Source organism: Phocoena sinus, chromosome 2, assembly GCF_008692025.1.
Source record: "Phocoena sinus isolate mPhoSin1 chromosome 2, mPhoSin1.pri, whole genome shotgun sequence".
In the NCBI taxonomy this organism is placed as follows: Eukaryota; Metazoa; Chordata; class Mammalia; order Artiodactyla; family Phocoenidae; genus Phocoena; species Phocoena sinus.
The window spans coordinates 53,212,281-53,236,463 of NC_045764.1; the positions used below are offsets into that span (position 1 = coordinate 53,212,281).

General features: G+C 40.6%; 1 protein-coding gene across 3 annotated transcripts in view; it reads right to left on the reverse strand.

Annotated features, from left to right (window-relative positions):
• The window catches only part of GABRA5 (gamma-aminobutyric acid type A receptor subunit alpha5), a 102,856-nt gene that overhangs the window by 30,861 nt on the left and 47,812 nt on the right, over nucleotides 1–24,183 (reverse strand). For all 3 annotated transcript variants that reach the window (XM_032623039.1, XM_032623041.1, XM_032623040.1), the window contains one exon: nucleotides 11,461–11,543. In XM_032623039.1, coding sequence (XP_032478930.1) covers nucleotides 11,461–11,543 — 83 coding nt within the window. The remainder of the gene's footprint in view (nucleotides 1–11,460; nucleotides 11,544–24,183) is intronic.

Genomic DNA, 24,183 nt, shown 5'->3' on the forward strand with positions numbered 1-24,183 from the left:
AGAGTCTGTCATAGAGAGTGAGGTAAGTCAGAAAGAAAACGAGAAATACCATATGCTGACACATATATATGGAATCTAAAAAGAAAAAGAAAATGGTCATGAAGAACCTAGGGGCAAGATGGGAATAAACATCTAGTAGGGCAGACCTACTAGAGAATGAACTTGAGGATATTGGGAGGGGGACGGGTAAGCTGTGACAAAGTGAGAGAGTGGCACGGACATATATACACTACCAAACGTAAAATAGATAGCTAGAGGGAAGCAGCCGCATAGCACAGGGAGATCAACTCGGTGTTTTGTGACCACCTAGAGGGGTGGGATAGGGAAGGTGGGAGGGAAGGAGACACAAGAGGGAAGACATACGGGAACATATGTATATGTATAACTGAATCACTTTGTATCACTTTGTTATACAGCAGAAACTAACACACCATTGTAAAGCAATTATACTCCAATAAAGATGTAAAACTATGTTAAAAAATTCATTATGTTGTACACCTGAAATAATGTTATATGTCAATTATACCTCAATAAAAAAAGAAATAGAAAAAAATAAAAGAGTACGGAGCACAGAAAACTATGCTTCCCCTCTCCCCTTCCCCGTCCCCTGTGGAGCTACCTACTCAGTGCCCAGCATCCTCAAGGAAGACGGGAAAGAGGGCAAAGAGCTGGCAACACACTGAAGAGGGAGAACATTCGGGACGAATGAGGCATTTGGGAGAGTGGGGCAGGTGACCCCTCGGGTGGCCTGGAGGGACGTCGACTGAGAATGTGGGGATGCAGGTGGGACCTGTACAGTGGTGGAGGCACAGAGGTGGGAGTGCAGACTGGACTGCCGGGGACACGGTCCTGACTGCAGGCTGGGCATCACTCTCCTCAGTGGGACTGGGGGTGGCTGTCCTTGAGCTCTGGGACTAAGAGGAGCACTGACCAGGGAAGTGTGTCTGTCCTGCAGGGATCAGTGGCTGGGGAGAGGTTGGTTCTGTTACCTGCAGGCTCGCTGGGCACCAGTCCTCCAAGCCTCTTTCTCCATTGTTGGTGGGGGGTGGGGTGGGGGTGGATAATAATACTTATCTTACAATAAGGACCCAATAAAATAATAATTATAACTAGATAAAAGTTACTTGAAATCACAGAGTGATGTATGAATGTCACCTACAATGTATATTAATAATTCATATCCTCTGGTTTTTTAAACTGTAAGTATTAAATGGCCTATTGATATTGATGATGTTAATGGCATTGATAACAGCAGCAACGAGAGGCAGCGCAGCCTCCAGCACGTCAGTTCAACACCGTGAGTTCTGCCCTGCCATCAAATTAAGGATGGGAATAAATGAGGCACTCATGTGCCTTTCTGCTTGGGCGTTTAGCAACACTAAATTCTCTGTGTGTCAGAGGTGTGGCAGCCCATCTCTTACCTGGGGACGACAGTAAAGAAGGCCATCAAGTTTGCCATGTTGCCATCATCTGTCATGATTTAGAGCTCCAGAAACATAATGCTTGCCTTCCTCCAACCACACATCAGCGGAGCCAGGCAAGAAGGTTTGAAACATTTTCATCCACAACTAACTTGGGAATTCATCACTGCTTTCAGAGCAGCTCTGTCCCTGGGTTAACACTTCCTGTCTGTCCACTTCTGGCCCTGCAAATCCTGAATAAAAGGCCACAATGGCACATCAACCCCTTATTTCCAAGGCCTTTTAGAAGCGATGAGTTTTTGCCTAACAACAAGAGAAACATGTCTGACCTTCACTATTGGGATGATCTTCGACAACCTCTTTACACTCAAAGCTCTACTTCCTCATCTGCAGATTGAGGGAAACAGCTAGGGGTGCTTAAGGGTAAAGTGTATTCATGAATGTCAAGTATTTAGCACATGCCTGACACACAGTTATAAATAAATAGTAGCTATAAGAAACATAGCCATAGGTTGGAAAGAAGTTTTGCTTGGTATCAAATCCAGTCTTATGAGAAGATCTTTCTACACGAATTCACTTTCTAATTGTCTGTCAAAAGCAAACCCAGTGTGTGAGGACCACTGGTTAGTCTTATCTGACAGGCTGCTTGGACACCCAGGAACTGCCAGTAACCAGTGAGGAAACCTCTTTTACTCTGTGCATTCACTGCCTTTGGCGTTAGAAGAAATGCAGGTTAGGATGTAATTGGAATTTTGGTGATTTGCAAAACGTACAGGATTTGAGTTCTCTGACACCCATGTCCTCAGCCTTCCTCCCTCTTCTAAAACTGGAGGTGGGAACGGGCTGAGTACCTTCCCCAGGTGACCTCACCACCCATCACCTGCGTGACCTGCCCATCCTCAATGGTACCGAGTCTCAGTCTCTTGAGCTGAAAACCAAGTCAATACCTGACACATTGATTCCATAATCTAAATTAGAAAATTTGTAAAATATAAATGTCTGCGGTTACGTTATTTCTAATGGCCTATTGCACAACCAATATCCCTGCTTTCAATTAAGCAGGTAACAATTAGATCAGTGGGGCTTTGCCAGGCCACTTTCCTTGCCCAGAATCAACTGGGAAGTGAGTGCAGCTCTCTGCAGATGGAGATGAACAGATAACACGGCTGCCCTGTTACCCAGGAAGCGACACTGGAAGCCTGGGATTTGCTAGTCACATGGCCCATCACCACCCCACAGTCAGGTCCTTGTAAAATTACTTGGGGTCACTGTCCCGGCTGGTCTGAGGGAGAGTCAAGAGACCGTGCTCTCTGTGTCTATAGACTTAAATGGGACCAAATCAGGAAAGAAGGACAAAGGACTGTCACCCTCCCAGCAGAAAAGCTGCTTCCTTTGTGAAGAAGAGTGAGAGGCAGGTCAAAGGCCAGGAGTATGAGGAGGAAATCCCTCCACGCACTTTCTTACACTCTCATAAACTGATTAGCTTTTTATACATTCAAATCAGCAGCTCCTTCCAATTACTTCCAATTTCTCATAGAAAATAGTATTTTCCAAGTCACCTGGTCTTAAAATCATGATGCCATCTTTGACTCTTATACACACGCCCAGAGTCCATCTCAAAATCCACTTGTCACACCAGCCACCACCCTGCTCTCCGCTCTCATCACTTCTACTGCTTCATGGCATTCCAAGTGCTTGGTTTCACTTCCAAACTAGTGATTTCAGCACATCCCTTACTCCACAACATCACTGCTCTGCCTACTACTTTTACACTTTGGGATTTAAGGCCCTTCCTATCTGGGTTGTAACACTGTCCTGTCACTTCCCCAAAGGGTGTCCTCCACTAACTGATCACCTGTCATTTGTGTTTTGTCCTTATTTCCATTATGCCTTCTTCTATCCAAATCCTTCCAGGCTCAGTTCAAAATATGACCCACATGAGGAGGTTCCCCAAATGGCCTTCAGTTTCACAAGGGTTTTAACCTGATTATCTAACATGTCCATCATCAGCTCCTTGAGCACCGGTCAAGCTTCTTTTTCTCACTGCACCTAGCAGAGTGCTGAGGGCAGAGCACACCCGACATAGCTGTTAGATAGTAATCAAGGGTAACTAACGCACAACACAGACAAAACTTCAATGTATTTCTAAGACCTCACATCAGGCACTCCGAAACCTGCGCTCTAGACCACCAACAGGTGAGCTGAGTCTCTTCGTATTGGGCATGAGCAAGGCAGGAGCGGAGTTGTAATCCCACATATCTGAATGTGCTGACAGGTTACTCCCGTGACATCTACCCCCGACGGTCTGAAATTCTCTCTACTGGAGATCCACCAAAACAGTGTCCATGTCTAATATAGAATATATTTTCATGAATCCAGATGTTTTCTCATGACTTAATCTAATACTTAAGGCACGATTTCACAAATAAAATTAACAAAAAATTGTTTTTTTTTTCTTTTCTAAATGGTCTTGATTTGTTTAAGCATTTGCTTCCAAATGTAAGCCATGCCATTATATTTAAGGAGTTTCCTTATGTACTGGGAAGTATCCATCTATAAGCCAGGGCTAATTTCAACAACTGTTTGAATTCTTGAGAGAGGAGATAGCAATAACAGAAATGTCTGTTAATCCAGCTCTGCATTAGAGAAGCCAGAGCATGTGGCTCGTTAGAATAATGACGACTGTTTGCATTGCTTTGTCTCCTAATAGCAGAGAACTGTTGGATTGGGTAATTTGAAACTCATTATACTATCACATTTAGCCTCTGCAGGCTCTGATGCTGATGGTAGAAGTGAACTACTTGGCCAAGCAGCTATTTTTAGTAAATCCAAAAGATGAAAGACAAGTAAGAAAAACACTTCATTGAATAGCATTTCTTCTCTTAAACCTATTAAGTCCTGAGCTGAAACCATACAAGCTGAGGAAAGGTGAAGTTTATGCAGTTTTCTAGCTCTTGATCAATTGTATGCAAACATGATATATCAGGAAAATCTTTTAAACTGCCTTGTATATCATAGTAAAGATAATAAGAGCAAATATAAATAAGCGATCTCATCTATTTCAAACCAGTCTTCAAATATCAGGCAGATAAAAAGAAATTTGGCATGAGAGTTCAATACCTCTACTGAGTTGAAGAAATGGTTATATTGGTTTTCTCTCTCTATGGAGTTCAAGAAATGAATAAATTTATATATGTATATATATATACATATATATATATAAATTGATGTTGTTTTGTTCGGTTGAATGTTGAAATGAAAAGATCCTATCAGATGCATATTTTAGCTTTGAATATGATAAACGATATAACTGCAGCTGGTGAGTTGTTGAATATGAGATGATATGAAGAAGGGTTAAAAGCTCACATACTTTTTTTCACCAAAAATTGCTTTTGTGCTCCTGCCCTGCACACCATTGCCATTAAATCTGAATATCACATTGACTTGAATTTATTTAACTAATGATGAAAAAATAACAGTCTTTGACTTTTAGTGTTTTTACCTTTGATCAAATGAAGAGCATAATTTTCAGGTACAAAGAGTAGCATAATTTTAAGTTACACAACTCATTTTCCTCTTAGAGACATGAATCAGTGATTCCCAAGTGAGGTGCCCTAGGGATCTTTTGAAGGCTTTGTCCCAACTACTGATGTGCACAGCTATCTGATGGCAGTAAGTGGTTTAAATAAATCCTAGTGAGAGTCCCTTTCCATTATACTACTTCCCCAAAATAAATGTATGTTTTATCTCTCCATGGCGTTTGAAGATCATAGTTTGAAAAAAATGAATTATTCCCATCCAACTTAATTTTTGGCTCATCACACATACTTATTTCTCCTAATCCCCCAAATCCCTTTGGAATTATAGAAGCAATATAAAAGGAAACCCTCAGAATTGAAGGAAGTTCCTTGCCAGTAATGGCTGAGTTGCTGTTAGTAGGTAACAACTATTAACTCTGGACACCACATGAAAGGAGCAGGAAAGGGTCAGCCTATAAAGACAGAAAATATCACCCAACTCCAGTCAAATACCACCGAAAAGATGTTGCCCTACCCCACCCCAGGCCAGCAAAGAGAGTGGAGAGCCTAGGCTTTCACACTCAGCAGGTATCAGCAAAGGTCCAACACGAGGGAGCAGGGCTTTCATCCTTGCTGGGCAGCACTGATGCCAATTCTCTGTAGTGGGCTAGAGGCCAAGTGGGGAGCCTGGACTCCCACCCTAATCAGTAGGAGCATGTCCTCCTGCTCCTTGCTGGGGCTGCATCACGGGAAGTTTAGCGGAGGCTCAGACTCCTGCCACCCCAAGTCCACCCTCCCCCACATGGTGTCAGTGAAGACCTGTATAGAGCTCGGAGTCCTGTGTCCACCCAGCAGGAGCAAGAGCCCAGTCATCCCTGTGTCACTGGAGGCTGAAGGGAAGCCCACCTGGCAGTAATGAGGCTGTGCTGCACCTTTCCCTGCCAGAGCAGTGGTTTTAAAAATCTAGCTAAAACAGAAGGTTTCAGTAAAATCCAGATTGTCATAACATAATGCACAAAATGTCCAGGTTCCAATAAAAAAACATGTGTCCTAACAACAACCAGGAAGATCAAACTGAATTTTTTAAAAAAATCAATAGGTGCCAAAGAAAATATGACAGAGATGTCAGAATTACCTTTTAAAAAATTACTTTTTAAAAATTCTTTTAAAAAAAGAATTTTTGAAGCAGCCACCATAAGATGTTGCAACAACCAATTACAAACATGCCTGAAACAAGTGAAAAAATAGAAAGTCTCAGCAAAGAAACAGAAGAGAGAAAGAAACACCAAAGAGAAGTTTTAGCACTTGTGTTGGTCTGCTTGGGCTACCATAACAAAATACCATAGACTGATTGGCTTAAACAATCAAAATTTATTTTCTCACAGTTCTGGAGGCTGGAAAGTCCAAGATCAAGATGTTATTAGATTCAATTTCTGGTGAAGACTCTTGTCTTGGCTTACAGAGGGCTGCCTTCTCGCTGTGTTCTCACATGGCCTTTCTTCATTGCATGCATGTGGAGACAGAGAGAGATTTCTCTCTTCCTTTGCTTATAAAGGCATCAATCCTATCAGATGAGGGTTCTACCTTTATGACTTCAATTAACTTTAATTACAAAGGCTCTATGTTCAAATACAGTAACAATAGAGATTAGGGTTTCAAAATATGAATTTTGGGGGTACATAATCAGTCCATAGTGTTCTACCACTGGCCCCACAAAATTCATGTCCTTCTCACATGCAAAATACATTCATTTCATCCCAGTATCCCCAAAGTCTTAACTCATTCCAAGCATCAACTCTAGCATCTAAGGTCAAAAGTCTCATCTAAATATCACCTAGACTCAATTCATCCTGAGGCAAAATTCCTCTCCAGCTGTGAACTTGTGAAACAAGTTATTTGCTTCCAAAATACGATGGTGGGATGGGTATAGGATAGACATTCCCGTTCCAAAAGGGAGAATGTGGAAGGAAATAAGGAGTGACAAGTCCCAAGCAAGTCCAAAACCTAGCAGGGCGAGTTCCGTTAGATCTTAAGGCTTGAGAATAATTCTCCTTGGTTCAATGTTCTGAGGCAGCAGCCTCATGCCCATTGCCCTGCAAGGCGTGGCACCCAGGGCTCTGCTAGGTGGCAGCTCTGCCCTTTGAAGCCCAATTAGAGGCCATCTGGTCCCCTGGGCCTGTGCACTCAGCACCTGGGGTGGGACTGGCAGCCCTGATGGTCTCTGAATTGCCTTTGGGGTCTTTCTACCTGCCTTCTGTTGAGATGGCCAATAACACCACGGGTAACCTTTTTATTTGGTGTTCTCTCCTGAAGAAACTTCCTCTTTTTTTGCAATATGAGTATGAGAATTTTCCAAATCTTTAAGTTCTGGGGTTTTTTTTTTCATTTTTTGTCTTAACAATTCCTTCTTTAATTCAGCTCTTGCCTTTCACATTTTACTATTAAGCTGTCAAGAGGAGCCAAGCCACTCCTCCAGCACTTTCCTTAGAAATCTTCTCAACTAAATAATCAATTTCATTGTTCACAAGGTCTACCTTCCACAAAACACTGGAACACATTGTAGTCAAGTGCTTTGCCAGTTCATAACAAGCAGCAGCTTTCCTCCACTTTCCAATAATCTGTCCCACATTTCTGTCTGAGACCTCACCAGAAGACCTTTAACATCCAAGTTTCAACCAGCATTTTGTTCATGATTCTTTGGGTATTCTCTAAGAAGAAGAAAGGTTTCTCTCTAGCTCTCTTTTTTCTTTCTGAGCCCTTACCAGTATCTCCTTTAACATCCATGTTTCACCCAACCGTCCCTACATAGCAATCTTGGCTTTTTCTAACATGCACCACAAAAGTCTCCAGCCTCTATCCATTACCCAGTTCTAAAGCCACATCCACATTTCCAGGTATTTGCTACAGTAGCACTCACATCTCATAACCAAAATCTGTATTAGTCAGGGTTCTCCAGAGAAACAGAAACAATAGGATATATATACATATATGTGTATGTGTGTGTGTGTCTCTCTCTCTCTATATATAGACATATATACATATATTTACATATATAGACGTATATACATATATATAGAGAGAGAGACACACACACACACATACATACATGGTTTATTATAAGGCATTGTCTCATACAATAATGGGAGCTGAGAAGTCCCAAGATCTGCAATCAGCAAGCTGAAGCCCAGGAGAACAGATGGTGTAGTTCCAGTCTGAGAATTGTTAGGCTGGAGACCCAAGAAGAGCTGTTTCAGTTTTCATGGAAGGAAAAGACCAACATTGCCTGCTCAAGGCAATCAGGCAGGAGGAGTTTCCTCTTACCCATGGGAAGGTCAGCCCTTCTGTTCTATCCAGGTCTTCAACTGATTGAATGAGGCCGATCCACATTAGGGAGGACAATCTGCTTTACTCAGTCAACCAATTTAAATGCTAATCTTATCCAAAAATATCCTCACATGCATGCCTACAATAAGGTTTGACCAAATATCTGGTCATCCTGTGGCCCAGTCAAGTTGACACATAAAATTAAAGAAAACAATAACCATAATAAGATGCTCAGTAAATGAGTTCATCAGAAAGATGAAGGGGACAAAAGAAAGGATCAGTAAAATTAAAGATAGAACAATCAAAATTAAGTGATCTGAAAAACGGATTGTTGGGCTGCACCCTGCAGGTCTACAAGGCCTCTACTTGCCCATCCTTAAGACTGAAGAAACAGCCAGTGACAGAAACATCAATGGTTTAATGGATGGGGGAACTTACACCTCTGAAGCAAGGTCCTGGAGTGACACCCCACCATATTTGGCGGATGGCAGGCAGGACATGAGGCCGTCTTTGCTCCCAGGGTGGAAGGAGAGATTGCCAGTTATAGGGGGAAATTATATCAGGTTACCTCATTGGTTACCAGGGAAACCAGCAGAGGGGTCTGTCCCTCACCACCCCTTTGATAAGCAGAGTGGAGAGTTCTTACCTAAAGCTAGAACAGTCATTAGCTGGGACCTGGGGCAGGTATGTAGGTCAGTCATATGAGTAGGGTGTAGGTGAAGTAGGCACTGGTCAGGCAAGGGATATACAGAGAACAAGGGAACAGCCATCTGGAGGGGCCTGTGACCATACACAGATGTAATAGAAAAAAAAGTGAAAAGAGCCTCAGTACTTGTGGGAATACAACAAAAGATCTAATATTCATGTCATTTGAGTCAGGAGAGAAAAAGAGAAAGAGGATGGGGCAGAAAAAGTATTCAAAGTAATAACTAGTCAAACGTCCTAAATTTGACCAAAATCTATAGATTCAAGAAGTGGAGTAAATCCCAAATCAGTAAACCCAAAGAAATCCACACTAATACACATCATAGTCAAACTTCTGAAACTAAAGTCAAAGAAAAAACCTTGAAAGCAACAAGAGAGAAAAGAGGGCTTCCCTGGTGGCGCAGTGGTTGAGAGTCCGCCTGCCGATGCAGGGGACACGGGTTCGTGCCCCAGTCTGGGAAGATCCCACATGCCGCGGAGCGGCTAGGCCCGTGAGCCATGGCTGCTGAGCCTGTGCATCTGGAGCCTGTGCTCCACAACGGGAGAGGCCACAACAGTGAGAGGCCTGCGTACTGCAAAAAAAAAAAAAAAAAAAGAGAGAGAGAAAAGATATCTCACCTATAAAGAAAATATGGTTTGAATTATAGCAGATTCCTCATCAGAAATCATGGAAGTAACAGCAAAGTAACACATTTTTCAAATGCCGCAAGAACTGTCAGAACAGGATCTTATATTCATTAAAAATGTTCTTCAGGTATGAAGGGAGAAATCAAGGTATTTTCAGATGAAGAAAAACTAAGAGAATTTATTGCCAGCAGTCTATCCTAAAAGAATGGCTTGGGACTTCCCTGGTGGTCCAGTGGTAAAGAATCTGTTACAATGCAGGGGACGTGGGTTTGATCCCTGGTCAGGGAACTAAGATTCCACATGCTGCAGGGCAACTAAGCCCGTGCACCACAACTACTGAGCCTGCGCTCTAGAGCCCGTGAGCCACAACTCCTGAGCCCATGTGCCACAACTACTGAAGCCTGTGCACCTAGAGCCTGTGGTCCACAACAAGAGAAGCCACTGCAATGAGAAGCCTGTGCACCGCAACGAAGAGTAGCCCCCACTTGCCGCAACTAGAGAAAAGCCCGTGCACAGCAACAAAGACCCAACGCAGACAAAAATAAATAAATAAAATAAAAGATGTACAATAAGATATACACAAAAACACTGTAAATAAATAAAAATGGAATCATAATAAATGTTCAGCTAACCCACAGGGAGTCAGGAAAAAGAAAATAGAGAAATGGAAAACATAGAGAATGGAAGACCAAAAAATCAAATAAAATGGCAAACTTAAGTCATAACATACCAATAGTTCCATAAAATGTAAATTATGAAAATACACCAATTGAAAATACAGACTGGCAAAGTGAATTAAAAAATATGACCCAACTATACACCATCTGCAAGAAGCTCATTTTAACGTAATGATGCTTAGAGTAAACATATGGAAATATATACATCATTCAAATATTAATCAAAAGAAAGAAAGAGTGGTCATGTGGATTTCAGGTAAAGTAGAATTCAAAGCAAAGAAAATTACCAGAGACAGATATGAACATTATGCAATCACAAAGGGTTAATTCATCCACAAGAAATTATAATCCTGAATGTGTATACACCAAATAACAGCTGAGAAATACATGAAACAAAAAACCCACTGAATTGAAAGTAGAAACAGTCAACTGCACAATTACAGTCAGAGACTTCAGCACCTCTTTCTCAACAATTGATGAAGACAGAAAATCAGCAAACAATATAGAACTCACAACACCATAATCAACAGGATTTAATCAATACTTGTAGAGCATTCCACCAAGCAACTGCAAAGTACACATGACTTTCAAGTGTTCACAGAACAAATATCAAAATGAATCCTATTCTGAGTCATGAAATAAACCCCCATAAATGTAAAGAAAGTTGAAACCATACGGAGGGTGTCCTCTGACTCTAATGGAATTAAACCAGAAATCAGTAACAGAAAGATAACAGGAAAATCCCCAAACTGTTTAAAAATTAAATAACCCACATATAAATAATCAAATGTTCATATGGGACATCTGAGAAGTGACTCAACATAGCAATAACTACCATGCAATAAGGAGTTATCAGGTGGGTAACCGAAATTGGGTCATTAAGGGCTGTTGGAGCAGGTGACCTGCAATCTGAGAAGTGAAGACAAGAAAGAATTGCCTGGTGCAGGTCTAGGGGTAGGGTACTGCTTCCCGAGGAGCATACCCTAACAGGCAAGTGCCTCCACTTGCGTTCTCAGTTACAAGCAAGGAAACCAGCCTGGTGTGTGTCCCACCATACTCTCCAGACTTCCCAAGCAGACTGCAGCTCATCTCATTCTTACTCACATATAGAACATAAATGCTTCTCTGTCTTTGGGGGACATAACCCTCAAAATATATCCATGATTCTTACTTGTGAAAAAAACTTACAGCTGCCAAATTTCAGAGGGCAGGCATGAGCATCCATTGGGAAGTCTTCAAGCTGCATTGGGCACTCTGCTGAGATGGTCAAGCTGAAAAACAAGAGATGGGGACCTTTCAATGACTCACCGGCTCTGGCTATTTACTGGACACCACGTTTTGAAAGCCTTATTAAGCACTCCACTCATTATTTTAATTACTATCTTTTATGAAATTGTCTAAACTGTCCCACCAAATTACATAGGATTGCATTGTTGATGAATATCATTTAGAAATAAGGTTTAAATCAAATCTACTCAGGAGTTCTGTGGCTTGGTGAGTGTCTGTACATACATTACCGCTTGTAAAGCAATTTGAGATGCCTTTAAAGATAATTTATTCTTTTATTCTCCCATCACTTACCCACAGTAATAAAAAAAACTTCCCTTGACAAGGCTGAAAATATATGTATGTTCTAAAATAATTTATAAGCTCAAAAATATAAGTGTGGGGCTTCCCTGGTGGCGCAGTAGTTGAGAGTCCGCCTGCCGATGCAGGGGACACGGGTTCGTGCCCAGGTCTGGGAAGATCCCACATGCCGCGGAGCGGCTGGGCCCGTGAGCCATGGCCGCTGGGCCTGCGCGTCTGGAGCCTGTGCTCCGCAACGGGAGAGGCCACAACAGTGGGAGGCCCGCATACCGCAAAAAAAAAAAAAAAAAATATATATATATATATACACATATATATATATATATATATAAGTGTGGAATAAATACACAGTCCAAGTTTCGACCAGAAGCTGGCTATAATTATTGTGTACTGGACTGATGTCATGAAACTATAGAGTAAGCAAAATTGTGTTATGATAGCAACTTTCTTATTGTTTTTAATCCAAGTCTGGTCTTCCAAATAATAATACCACCATCCACTACCACTATCACCAATGACTAAAACAGTGCTGATCATAAGAGTTGCTGGTCTGGGCTAGGGACTGTGTTAAGTGTTTCACCTGCATTAACATATCTAATTAGAATAGCACAATGTATTGCTATTATCACCCTAGTTTCAAGGTAAGAAAGTGAGGCATGGATATTAAGGGATCCGGACAAGAATGCAGAGCCCCTAATGGCACGTGCCCCACAGGCTGTGTGACCCAAAACTCTGTTTGTACTTGCGGAGTCAGCATGCTGTGGTGCTTTTATTTCCCTACAGATTTACTAATTAAGTAGTAAATCTAAATTTCTTTAATGAGTTAGTCTTCTTAGTGTTTAATTCTATTATTTAAAATGAAATGTAATTGCATAAAATGAAATCAAATTGCACAATTTTCAACTTTAAACAGACGTTACAATTCTATTTTGTTATATTGTCTGGATCTTGCCCATGTGCCTGGGGTGAGAATAAAAATGTAAACATTTTTGCCTTTACTGTTTCCTTCTTTTAAGATAGCTTAACTTTTTTGCTATTAAATTGGGCATGTAATTCACACTTGACGATTGCAGATGGAGCAGTCAATTCATGTATTCTCTGAATGGAGCTAAAACATGTCAGTGGAAGGAAGGTGTGTGCCCATCATGGAGAGGAAATCTGCTGCCTCTGCCTGGGGGTACCACTCTCCCCAAAATGGAGTGAGTTCCAGAGGGTGTGAGTGCACATGGATGAGAATATACCACAAAAGTCTCATATTCAGGTGGGGAGATGATATCTAAAATTATATGCCACCTATGTTCGTAGAAGAATATGGAAAATACAGAAAAGTTATAAAGAAGAAAATTACAAATGCATATCATTTCACTTATAATTTCACCTGGTACACTTTGTCCAGATTTCTTCACAGCTACAGATGTTTTCTTTCTGTTCTTGGTTTATAAAATTCAGTCTTCTGTTTACCTAACATTAGAGAAGGGGCATTTCCCACATCTTTAAAATCTCTGCATAATCATGACTTTGAAAGGTAAAATATTTAATTCTAGCATGCAGATGTGTGTGTGTGTAATATACATATGCATATATCTGTATATGTGTGGACATCTTCAAGCATAAACTATGTAAAAGGATTATTATTACAGACTACAAAATGGGGAAGGTAAAGGAATATTTACTTATTAGAATTAAGAAAACAGGACTTAAAAACCACAGCCTGTGAGAAGGACAACATAAAGGAAAATAGTGTTACTTTATCTTGTTAGTAAACTTAAGCCATTTGTTAAACAAAGCAATAGTGGGGCAGAAAACTTAAGTGAGTCAAATATGTTCTAGAGAATAAAATCACAATGACTCAGTAAATCTAGAATTTCTTTGAGAAGCAAATTTATAGTAGGGAAATAAAAAGTATATATAAAGCTATAGTGCCAGGTACAAAGCAATAAATGTGAAAGTAAGCACATGAAGAAATGGTGATGTGGGAGAACAGAGAACGCTTACAATTAGAAAAGTACATCTCAGTGCTGGTCTATGGCCTCTGCTCCAACAGTTGACGGCCTTGGTGTAAGGAAGATGCTGGGCTCAGCCAGTGGGAACAGTGTGAGGGGGGAAAGGGTGCTTCAGGTGGTCCTGACTGTCCAAGCCCTGCTGTATGCACAGCAGACTTCAACCAGCAGACCCACTGCTGCAGTCTTCAAGTTGCCCCCAATAATATCAACAACTATGGGCTGGATTCCCACCAGGAGGGTGACGTGGAAATGGTCCTTCCATGGCAGAATCTTCTCTCCAGACACTGCCATGTCTTGGAGCTCACATAACTGGGCTTCTGTCCCCCAGAAAACACTCTATGGCCCACTGGGTCTGGAGGCTGCCTTGAAGCCAGATCTGTTGGCTGAATTCTTGACAATGTGGTGAATCACAGTTAACTCCTCTCCCCCCTGCTTGGTGCTGGGTCTCTGCTTTGATCCCCGGGGCCACTGGAGGCACTGCCACCTGCATTCCTGTTCCTTGCCCTTACTCGTCAGAGTAGACCCCTCAGGGAGACTTGACCTCCCACCTCTGGCACTCTGCCTACTCCTGGCTTTTCCTCCTTTTCCTCACGTACTCCCCTTTCTTCGCCAACACCGTGTGTTTATAAGAGAGGTGAGGAGCCATCTTTTCTGTCACTGTGTTCTCAGCATTTGGTGTCTTGTTTTATTCTAGCTGTTTGGTCCTGAGATCTAGGCCAAAACCACTGCACTGACAACATTTAACGATGGCAAGGAATGTACACCAAGGAGTCTGCTTTTAGCATATAGCAGGAGGAGAGACGGTGGGTAGAGACAGGTGGACAGAATTTAGCTGGATATAAAAAGAAAACCCTTTTGAAGAAAAAAATAATTCCAGTGAAAACATAAAAAAGATAATTCTACAATTACCATCTTGATAAATGCTAACATTAGAGCCTCACAGATTGTTCCCCCATTTTAATAGACCTCTTTAGAATTTGAATTCCAAACATCAGAAAAATATACTTCATCTATGATAGTGTCTCTCCTCTAAGGAGTGAATGCATTATTCAGATAAATTCCCCAATAGCAAATGTTTCAACCTTAGTAAGAGAACAACACTTAAAATTTTGATCCTTTAAGCATTTCAAAAACGGCCTATGCTTTTATAGTACTCAAATAATATCTCTAGATAAGAAGGACCCTTCCATTCATGGGGTTCTTAAAATGCAGTGTCCTTTGATGTACAACCAACCTCCTTCACACAGAATTGAGATCAGAGCACTCCATGGAATGTGGACTGTCAGAGCTCAAAGGAGCCAGCCAGGTCACCTCCTAGAAACCCTTACTTTTCTCAAAAGGTTAAGGAATATGCCTATGGAAAAACTTACTGAATTACTGGTAGATCCAAGGATCCAGCTTTTTACCCCCAAAGGTCAAATTTCTGTTTCTAAAGACATTCAGGCATTGACTTATTGGAACATAATATCCCATTTTTGAACATCTTAATTTTAGGGTAAGAAAAAGGGCATTTTGTGAGTTAAGCTGTTTGCTTCAACTTGGATGTAAACTCCCTAGAGAGCCCTCTGCTTGCCCAGCAGCAGCGCTCAGTGGCATGTGCTTCAGATGTTAAAACAGCCAAATTCGGGCTTCCCTGGTGGCGCAGTGGTTGAGAGTCCACCTGCCGATGCAGGGAACACGGGTTCGTGGCCCAGTCCGGGAAGATCCCATAGTCCGCGGAGCGGCTAGGCTCGTGAGCCATGGCCGCTGAGCTTGCGCGTCTGGAGCCTGTGCTCCGCAACGGGAGAGGCCACAACAGTGAGAGGCCCGTGTACCGCAAAAAACCCCAGCCAAATTCTAAAGTAGCTTTGCCATTAATGAATTGTGCAACTTTGTAAAACTGCCTAACTTCTCTGGTCCAGCCTTTCCATTTGAAAAAGAGAAATAGCAGCTGCTTTATTCTCTGAAAAAAACAAGAATAGTTAATAGGTGTGTAAAGAGATTTCTACCCAATATGCTCTCCAGATCTGAGCCTTCTTCATTTACTTAAGAATATTCAGTACAATAGAAGGTGTGGTGGTAGGCAGAATAATGGTCCTGCAAAGATGTCCATGTCCTAATCCCCCAAACCTCATGACTTGTGAATATGTTACCTTAAATAGCAAAAGGGCTGTGCAGACATGATTAAGTTAAGGCCCTTGGGAGAGGGGAGTTTATCTTGGATTATCCAGATGGGCCTAGGCGAATCACAGCAGTCCTTATGAGAGGAAGGCAGGAGTGTCAGAGTCAGAGGCGATATGATGACAGAAGCAGAGGTCATGGGATTGTGGTCATGAGCCCAGGGATGCAGGCAGCCTCTAGAAACTGGAAGAGGCAGGAAAGGATTCTCCCCTAGAGAATCCAGAAGGAATGCAATCCTGCTGCCTACAGCTTGACTTTAGCCTCGTAAGACCTTTTTTGGACTTTCGACCTCCAGAACTAGAAGATAATAAATTGGTTGTATTTTAGCCAATAAATTTGTGATAATTTGTTACAACATCTATAGGAAAATAATACAAAATTTGGTACTTGGAAGTGGGATGCTACTGTAACAAATATCTAAAAAAGTGGAAATGATTTGGAATTGGGCAGTGGGAAGAGGCTAGAAGAATTTTGAGATTCATTATAGAAAAAGCCTAGACTATGTTGAACAGACTGTTAATTGAAATGTGAATGTTAATGATTCTGTAATGAGAACTTGCAGTGAGAAACATGGTAGAGAAGACCTATATTATATGGTCATAAACACACTGCTGGTAGCAATATGGACATCAAAGGCCCTAATGGTGAGGTCACAGAAGGAAATGAGGAAACTGGAACTTGGAGGAAAGGAGATTCTCGCTGCATAGTGACAGAAAGCTTACGTGGAAAGCGGAACTTGTAAAAGATTGCAATAGGCTAAATAATGCCCCTCAAAGATAAAAGGTCATAATTCCTGGAAGTTGTAAGCATTACCTTATATGGGGAAAGGGTCTTTAACAGATGTGATTAAGGGTCTTGAGATGGGGAGATTAACCAGGTGGGCACTAAATGCAGTCACAAAGATCCTTATAAGAGAGAGGCAAAGGAAATTGCACATAGATAAAAGAAAGAAGGTGATGTGATGAAAGCACAGATGTTTGAAGATGCTGTGCTGCTGGCTTTGAAGATGTAGGAAGGTGCCCTGAGCCAAGGAATGCAGGCATGCCGCTCTAGATACTGGAAAAGGCAAGTAAACGGATTTTGTCCTAGAGCCTCCAGAGGGAGTACAGCCTGGACAAAACTGATTTCAGAATCATGGTCTCCAGAAATGTAATACAGTAAATGTATTTTAAGTCACCAAGTTTGTGGTAATTTGTTACAGTAGCCACAGGAAACTGATACAATGATGAAATTGGACCCTTAGATGAGGAGAGTCCAGCTAAGTGTTAAAGTTGTGGCCTGTTTTTTTCTTCCTGTTGCTTATAGTAAAATGTGAGAAGAAAGAGACAGATTAAGGTAAGAGCTGCCAGCAAAAAATGGACCAAGACTCGATTTGGGAAATTCTCAGTTTATCCAGGTTCCAAAAGATGCTATAATTAGGAAATTCATTGTCAGGAAAACATACTCTTAAGGGAAAGCCAAGGGTGTGGTTGGACCTTTTGCTACTGCCTCAGACTCTTTGAGGAAATTAGATGTGTGACTCATGGGTCCTCTCAGCCATGTAAGCAAAAGAATTATCCATTAAAGATTTATGAAGGAGGTCTAGTAGTGTAAATTCTTAAGACATACACAGGAGACGTAAATGATTCTTAAAAATTTTATACCAGCAGAAACACTGTCAGTTTGGGCTGAATGGGACAGACAGAGGCCAAAATGAAAGAAGGCTGTCAGAACACCAACATTCCACAGGCAGGAAATAGGTTGAAAGAAACTACTCAACTGCAAACATGTGCTACCCTTCATGAAAAAGGCAGGATGACTCTAAGGGTAGAGCCTTAATCATGGAGGATTAGCCCCAGGCCTTGAAACCTACTGTTGTTTGCCTAACTGGATTTAGAAATTTGCAGGGGGGGGGGGATAGTGCTTCCTTTTCTCCTACTATTTTCTCTCCTTTCAAATGGGAATATCTTTAACTGTTATCCTATGCTTGTCCCACCATTGTATTTTGTGCGTAATTAACTTGTTTATTGAGTTCCACAAATTCACAGATGAGAATTGTGCCTCAGGCTAGATCATACCCAAATCCTCACACATAGCTGATTTAGATGATTCAGATGATGAGATTTGGAACTTTAGAGCTGATGAGATTTAGTTGAGACTATGGACTTTGATGCTGTAATGAGTTGAGACTTTGGGGGATATTGGAATGAGATTAATATTTTTTGCACATGGGACAGACACGAATTTGGGGGGCAGAACTCAGATTGTGGTAAGCAAAATAATGATTCCCTAAAGATGTTCATGTCCTAATGCTTCCTACTTATGAACGTGATACCTACCATGGCCAAAGGGACTTTTCAGATGAGATTAAATTAAGGATTTGGGGATGGGGAGACTACCCCAATTATTGGGCAGGCCCAATGTAAGCACAAGGCTACTTATAAGAAGGAGACAGGAGTGTCTGAGTTGAAGTGGGAGATGTGATGCTGGAAGCAGTGATAGTGGAAGGAGTGATGCAGGGCCATGAATGAAGGAATGCAGGCAGCCTCCAGAAGCTGGGGAAGGTGAGGAAATAATTCTCCACTAGAGAATCCAGAAGAGACACAATCCTGGCAACATAAGACCTGTTTCAGACTTCTGGTCTTCAGAGCAGTAAGATAATAAATTTGTATAGTTTTAAAGCCACTAAGTCTGTGGTAATTTGTTACAGCAACAATAGAAAACTAGCACAGTAGTTTCCATAAAATAAAATAATAATAATATTACTAATCCAATAACCAATTGTTAAATAATTTTCACAAAGTTGAGAAAGAAATTTGGTTTGGTCAACTTATAAATAGCTCACAAAGTATTCACTGTCATGAAAATCACAGGCTTGATAGTGAAATGGACCAGACGCCTCAGGCAAGGTGGCCTGGCTTGGTCAGTGACTGAGCTGCAGGCTGCATCTCCACTGTTTTTTTTTTTTCTCTCCCCCACCCCTCCCCCTTGGCAACCACAAGTCTGTTCTCTATATCTGTTTGTGTTTCTTAGATATGTTCATTTGTGTTACATTTTAGATTCCACATATAAGTGATATCGTATGATAGTCTTTCTCTGTCTGACTTACTTCACTCAGTATGGCAATCTCTAGGTCCATCCATGTTGCTGCAAATGGCATTATTTCATTCTTTTTTATGGCTGAATAATATGCCTCCACTGGTCATTCAGTGGAAACATCACCTTCCTATCAAGACTCTCAGGCAATATATGAAATTTATTTGGGGACTCTTGAAATTCAGTACTAACATAGCACCTAATGATTGGTGTTATGGGAAAGAGGTGAGGCTTAATTTGGCTGATACTTTTCCAAGTGAGTCTTTGTAAGGAACATAAGAATACTTAATGTACACAACTTTCTGTTTACTATGGTTGCACCCATATGAAGGGATGCCAGCTTTGGAGATGGAGGAAAGCTGGCACTCTCAGCTGGCTCTTTGTAGGCAACACCTTTATTTTTCTGTAGGCTCATTGTGCTGCCTCTGGCTTATTCCCACCTGGATGGGGCTGTGCAGGGCTCCTCCAACACTCTGGATAGTCTTCCTTGCTCTACACCTGAGTCACATCCTCAAGAGATGAAGAAGCTATAGATTAATATCTGCATGAGGAGCACCTGTTGTGCTGGGTCATCGGGGGAAGGTCTCTGAAAGGAAGCCCAGCTCTGAGGGTTATATGCCTGTTTTCCTTATATTTGATTTACCTCTAGATTGGCAAATAAAAGAAGTTTACTCAGGTATTACAAATAATTGGTCTTTTTATTAATATAACATGTCTACTCATATGTATTTATTGAGTCACTAGCGCTAGGAATAGAGATAGTCCTGCTTCTTCTTCAGAAACTTCCCCAAGAGCTCTGCCTGATGTCAAATTCCTGTTTACTGGAGCTTTCTCTTCTATACTCCTGTGCTCAGGAAGAGCTGCAAACTTATTCATTCAATAAAAAAATGCATGAATGCATTTCTCTTTCTGTAAACAATCACTATTCCATGTATCATGATAAATAGTGATATACCATGTTTATTATTTGTCAGTTAGGCATCGCTGGTTTTCCTTGAAACTAATTACAATTCATAATAATGTTTTGAGGAAAACATTCTAAAGCTCAGCTATGTAAACACTGAACTTTTTAAATCTAAACATTGACAAGTTGGGAACAATGTATGTTGGAACCCAGAGGTCATTGCCAGGTTCAGCCACTTCCACTCCATCTTTTTACTAACTAACCTGTGTATACTTGTCCCTTTGGTGACAGTTGTAGATCTATTGTAATTAAGTTTGATCCAAACCAGAACTGCAAGCCTAGTTTCCTTCAGGGCCTGGCCATAGTGCTTATCCTGGTTAGTCGCCCTCCTGAGGGATCTCCATCTTAGCATTAACCCTGACCCTACCCAAAGCTAAAGCAGGGCCTTTGCCTGTGATAAAGATGAGATGAGATACCAAGTTCAGCAGGTACAGCCCAGGTTGGGGTGGGCAGCAGCCAATGGAGAGCAGAAGAATAAAGGGTGCAGTGACTTGTTTAAAAGGCAATAGAATTTAAATTCAGTGAAGGGCAACCTTGCAGAAAGCAGAACTTAGGGCATTATCTGAAAGTTCCAATAAGACTATACTAAAATGATGCATGTTTTGGTTTATACAATTGTAAAGTTCCATACTTAAAAAAAAAAACCCACAAAACTGTTATTGAGATAACATAATGAACCTCTTCCTTTTAGCAATGAACCCAAATTCTACAATTTACTTCCAGCTTGAGTTACACATTTCATAAGTCATTCTAAATCTAATTGATTCATTTTGTATTCTTCAGTGTAATAGGGATGTACATGGGACCAACCATCAGAATTATTCTGGCTGAAAATCCTCTGTGAACTTGCACTATTTATTGGGATTCTCATTCCTCTTCAGCTATTGGAAAGAAGATGCCAGGAATTCTATATTTTGGGAAAACTAGTAGATGTGTGATAATTTTACAAACTTAGCCATATTTCTTATCAAAAAGGGATATAAACTTTACTGATTTATTTTGATTAACATGGCTATTTCTATTTTAATGCTTGTGTTCCTCAGGAAGGCACTGTAATGATTGATGTGAGAGCAGAAACATTTTGGTTAATTTTTTATGTGTATCCACACACCCAGCAATAAACCTTCTTAATAAATCAAATGTAGGAAAATAAACACAAGCTTGGTCAATAAAAAGACTGCTGCTGGGTTTCCCTGGTGGCGCAGTGGTTGGAAGTCCGCCTGCTGATGCAGGGGACACGGGTTCCTGCCCCGGTCCGGGAGGATCCCACATGCCATGGAGTGGCTGGGCCCGTGAGCCATGGCTGTTGAGCCTGTGCATCCGGAGCCTGTGCTCCGCAATGGGAGAGGCCACAGCAGTGAGAGGCCCGCATACCACAAAAAAAAAAAAAAAAAAAAAAAAGACTGCTGCAAAAAAGGAGCAGCAAAATTATGCAAAGACATTCCTTTCTCAAAGTGAAATTCAAGTACAACTCTAATCATAAAGCACAATGCAATCAACAGTGTCGTGGGCTACAGAGAAGATGGAATAGACAGTGAAGTCAAACAGACCCAGCCCCACCACTCAGCTCAATCTCCATATGCCCACATTTCCCTATAAAGGGGATTATTAAAGCTTATTTTACAGTGTTAAGTCCTGACATACCAAATACCAATACAGATATGTAGTACAATGCTTGACACACAGTAAATGCTTTAAAAATCCTAGAGGAGAAGTAAAGGTGACATCAGTTGAGGTGGGGGACTACGGAACATCCACAAAAGCAGTGAATAAGCTTCAAAAACAGTCAGCATAGACTTTTTACGGAACTCTGGAATCTGATAAAAAACTTACAACAGCCAGAGAAAACAAGAAAAAAAATGCCTGAAAACTAGTAAGCAGGTTCTGTAGCATTTTAACTTACCCTGTTACCAGCCCCCACTCTCTAGCTCTGCAGTAGGCATGAAAATGGGAACTCACATTCCTCGTGCAGGTTGCTGGTAACGGGAATGATATGGACCTTATTCTCAAGGAATGTTAGTTGCTTGTTTTGATCTGCAAAACAAGCAGATCAAGGGTCTGGTTGGTTGATTCAAGGGTTCAAGGGTCTGCCTTTGTTTCAACTGATTCAGAGGTGTCTTCCTAGGGTGTTATTTGTTGAAAACATTTAAAGGCAAATGTATTCACCACTGTCACAGGGGAAATGGATACAGCTGGGGCAAGCAACAGACAGACGGAAAGCCTGGGAAGGAGAGGCTGAGGAAGGAGATACTTGGGGAAATAAGGGCTAAAAAGCTCCCACATATTCCAGAGAATCTAGAAGGCCATGTGCATGCTCAGGACTGGACACATGCTCAGAAAAGACCCAAGAAGACCCTAAGTTCTCATCTCCAGCTGACTCTCAGGATCTGTACAGGCAGGAAGTGAAAGCTATGGCAAAGTTGTAAACTGGCTAAACTTTAAAAAGCACTCCAACATACACACAGGGTCTATCTGCAAAGACTAAAAGAGCTTTTATTTTCTTCTTTTTTGCTCCAGGTTATTAAGAAATCTGTATCAAATCACTAGCTGGCCATTAAGCTAACGAGAGTGACCACACATGACAAAGAATACAAACTTTTAAAAGTTGTTGAGAAAACTCACTAAACAAACAAAAATACCACAAAAAGCAAAACAGGAAACTCTATGGATGGAGGAGGATCTGATTTCTCTAGTTACCATATTATGGTAATCAAAACATCCAGTTTTCAACAAAAAATTGAGGCATACAAAAATAAAACCCCACAAAAATAGATATCCCATTCATAGGGAAAAAAGAAATTAACAGAATCTGTCTCTGAGGAAGCAAAGACATTGGATTTACTAGAAAACACTTTAAATCAATTGCCTTAAATATCAAGGAGCTAAAGAAAACAATGGACAAAGAAATTAAGGAAACTTAGAGAACAATATCTCAACAAATATAAAATATCAATAAAGAGATAGAGGGTATAAAAAGAAACAAACAGAAATTCTACAGGTGAAAAAAAAATAACTGAAATGAAAATTTTGCTAGAATGTTTCAACAGCATATCTGAGAAGATGGAAGAATCAGCAAACTTGAAGATAAGTCAAATGAAATTATCCAGTTTGAGGACAGAGAGAAAAGAATGAATAAAAATGAACAAAGCCTAAGAGACCTCTGGGACACCATCAAGAATACCAAAACATCCATAATGGGAGTCCCAGAACTAGTGAAAAAGGAGAAAGGGGCAGAAAGAATATTTGAAGAAATAATGGCCAAAAATGTCTTCATTTTAATGAGAAATATTAATCTAACATCAAAGTTCAAAAAATTCCAAGTAGGATAAACTTAAAGAGATCCACACTGAGACATATTATAATCCACATTGAGACACATTATAATTATAATCTCATGAACAAGAGATCTTAAATAAGATTAACAACTGACTTCCATCAGAAACCATGGAAGCCAGAGGCAGTAAAGTGACATATTCAAAGTGCTGGAAGAAAAAAGTATCCTTCAAAAATGAAGGAGAAATTAAGATATTCCAGATAAACAAAAAACTGAGGGCATTCATTGTGACAGACTTGTCCTATTATAAACACTAAAGGCAGTCCTTTAAGTGGAAACAAAAGAGTACTAGCAGTAACTGGAAGTTACATGAAGAAATGAAGAATGCAAGTACTGGTAAAGACATAGGTAAATATAAAAGCCAGTATTATTTTTATTTTTGATTCATAAACTTTTCTATTATCTTATATGATTTCAAAGACAAATGCATAAAGTGGTGATTATAAATCTATGTTACTGGGCACACTATGTATAAAGATGTAATTTTTGACAATAACATCGTAAGAGGGGGAACAGAACTATAGAAACAAAGTTTTCATATACTATTGAAACTAAGTTGGCATTAATTCAAACTAGATTGTCATACATGTAGATATTAATTTAAATCCCCAGAGTAACCATTAAGAAAATAACTAAAAATATAGGCAGTATGAGAAGTGAGATGAGCGTTTAAATAGTGCACTAGAAAAAATAATCAATTAAATACCAAAGAAGGCAATAATTTAAGAGTTGAGGAACCAAAAAATGAATAAAACACATAGAAAGCAAATAGACTTAATCATCTCTTT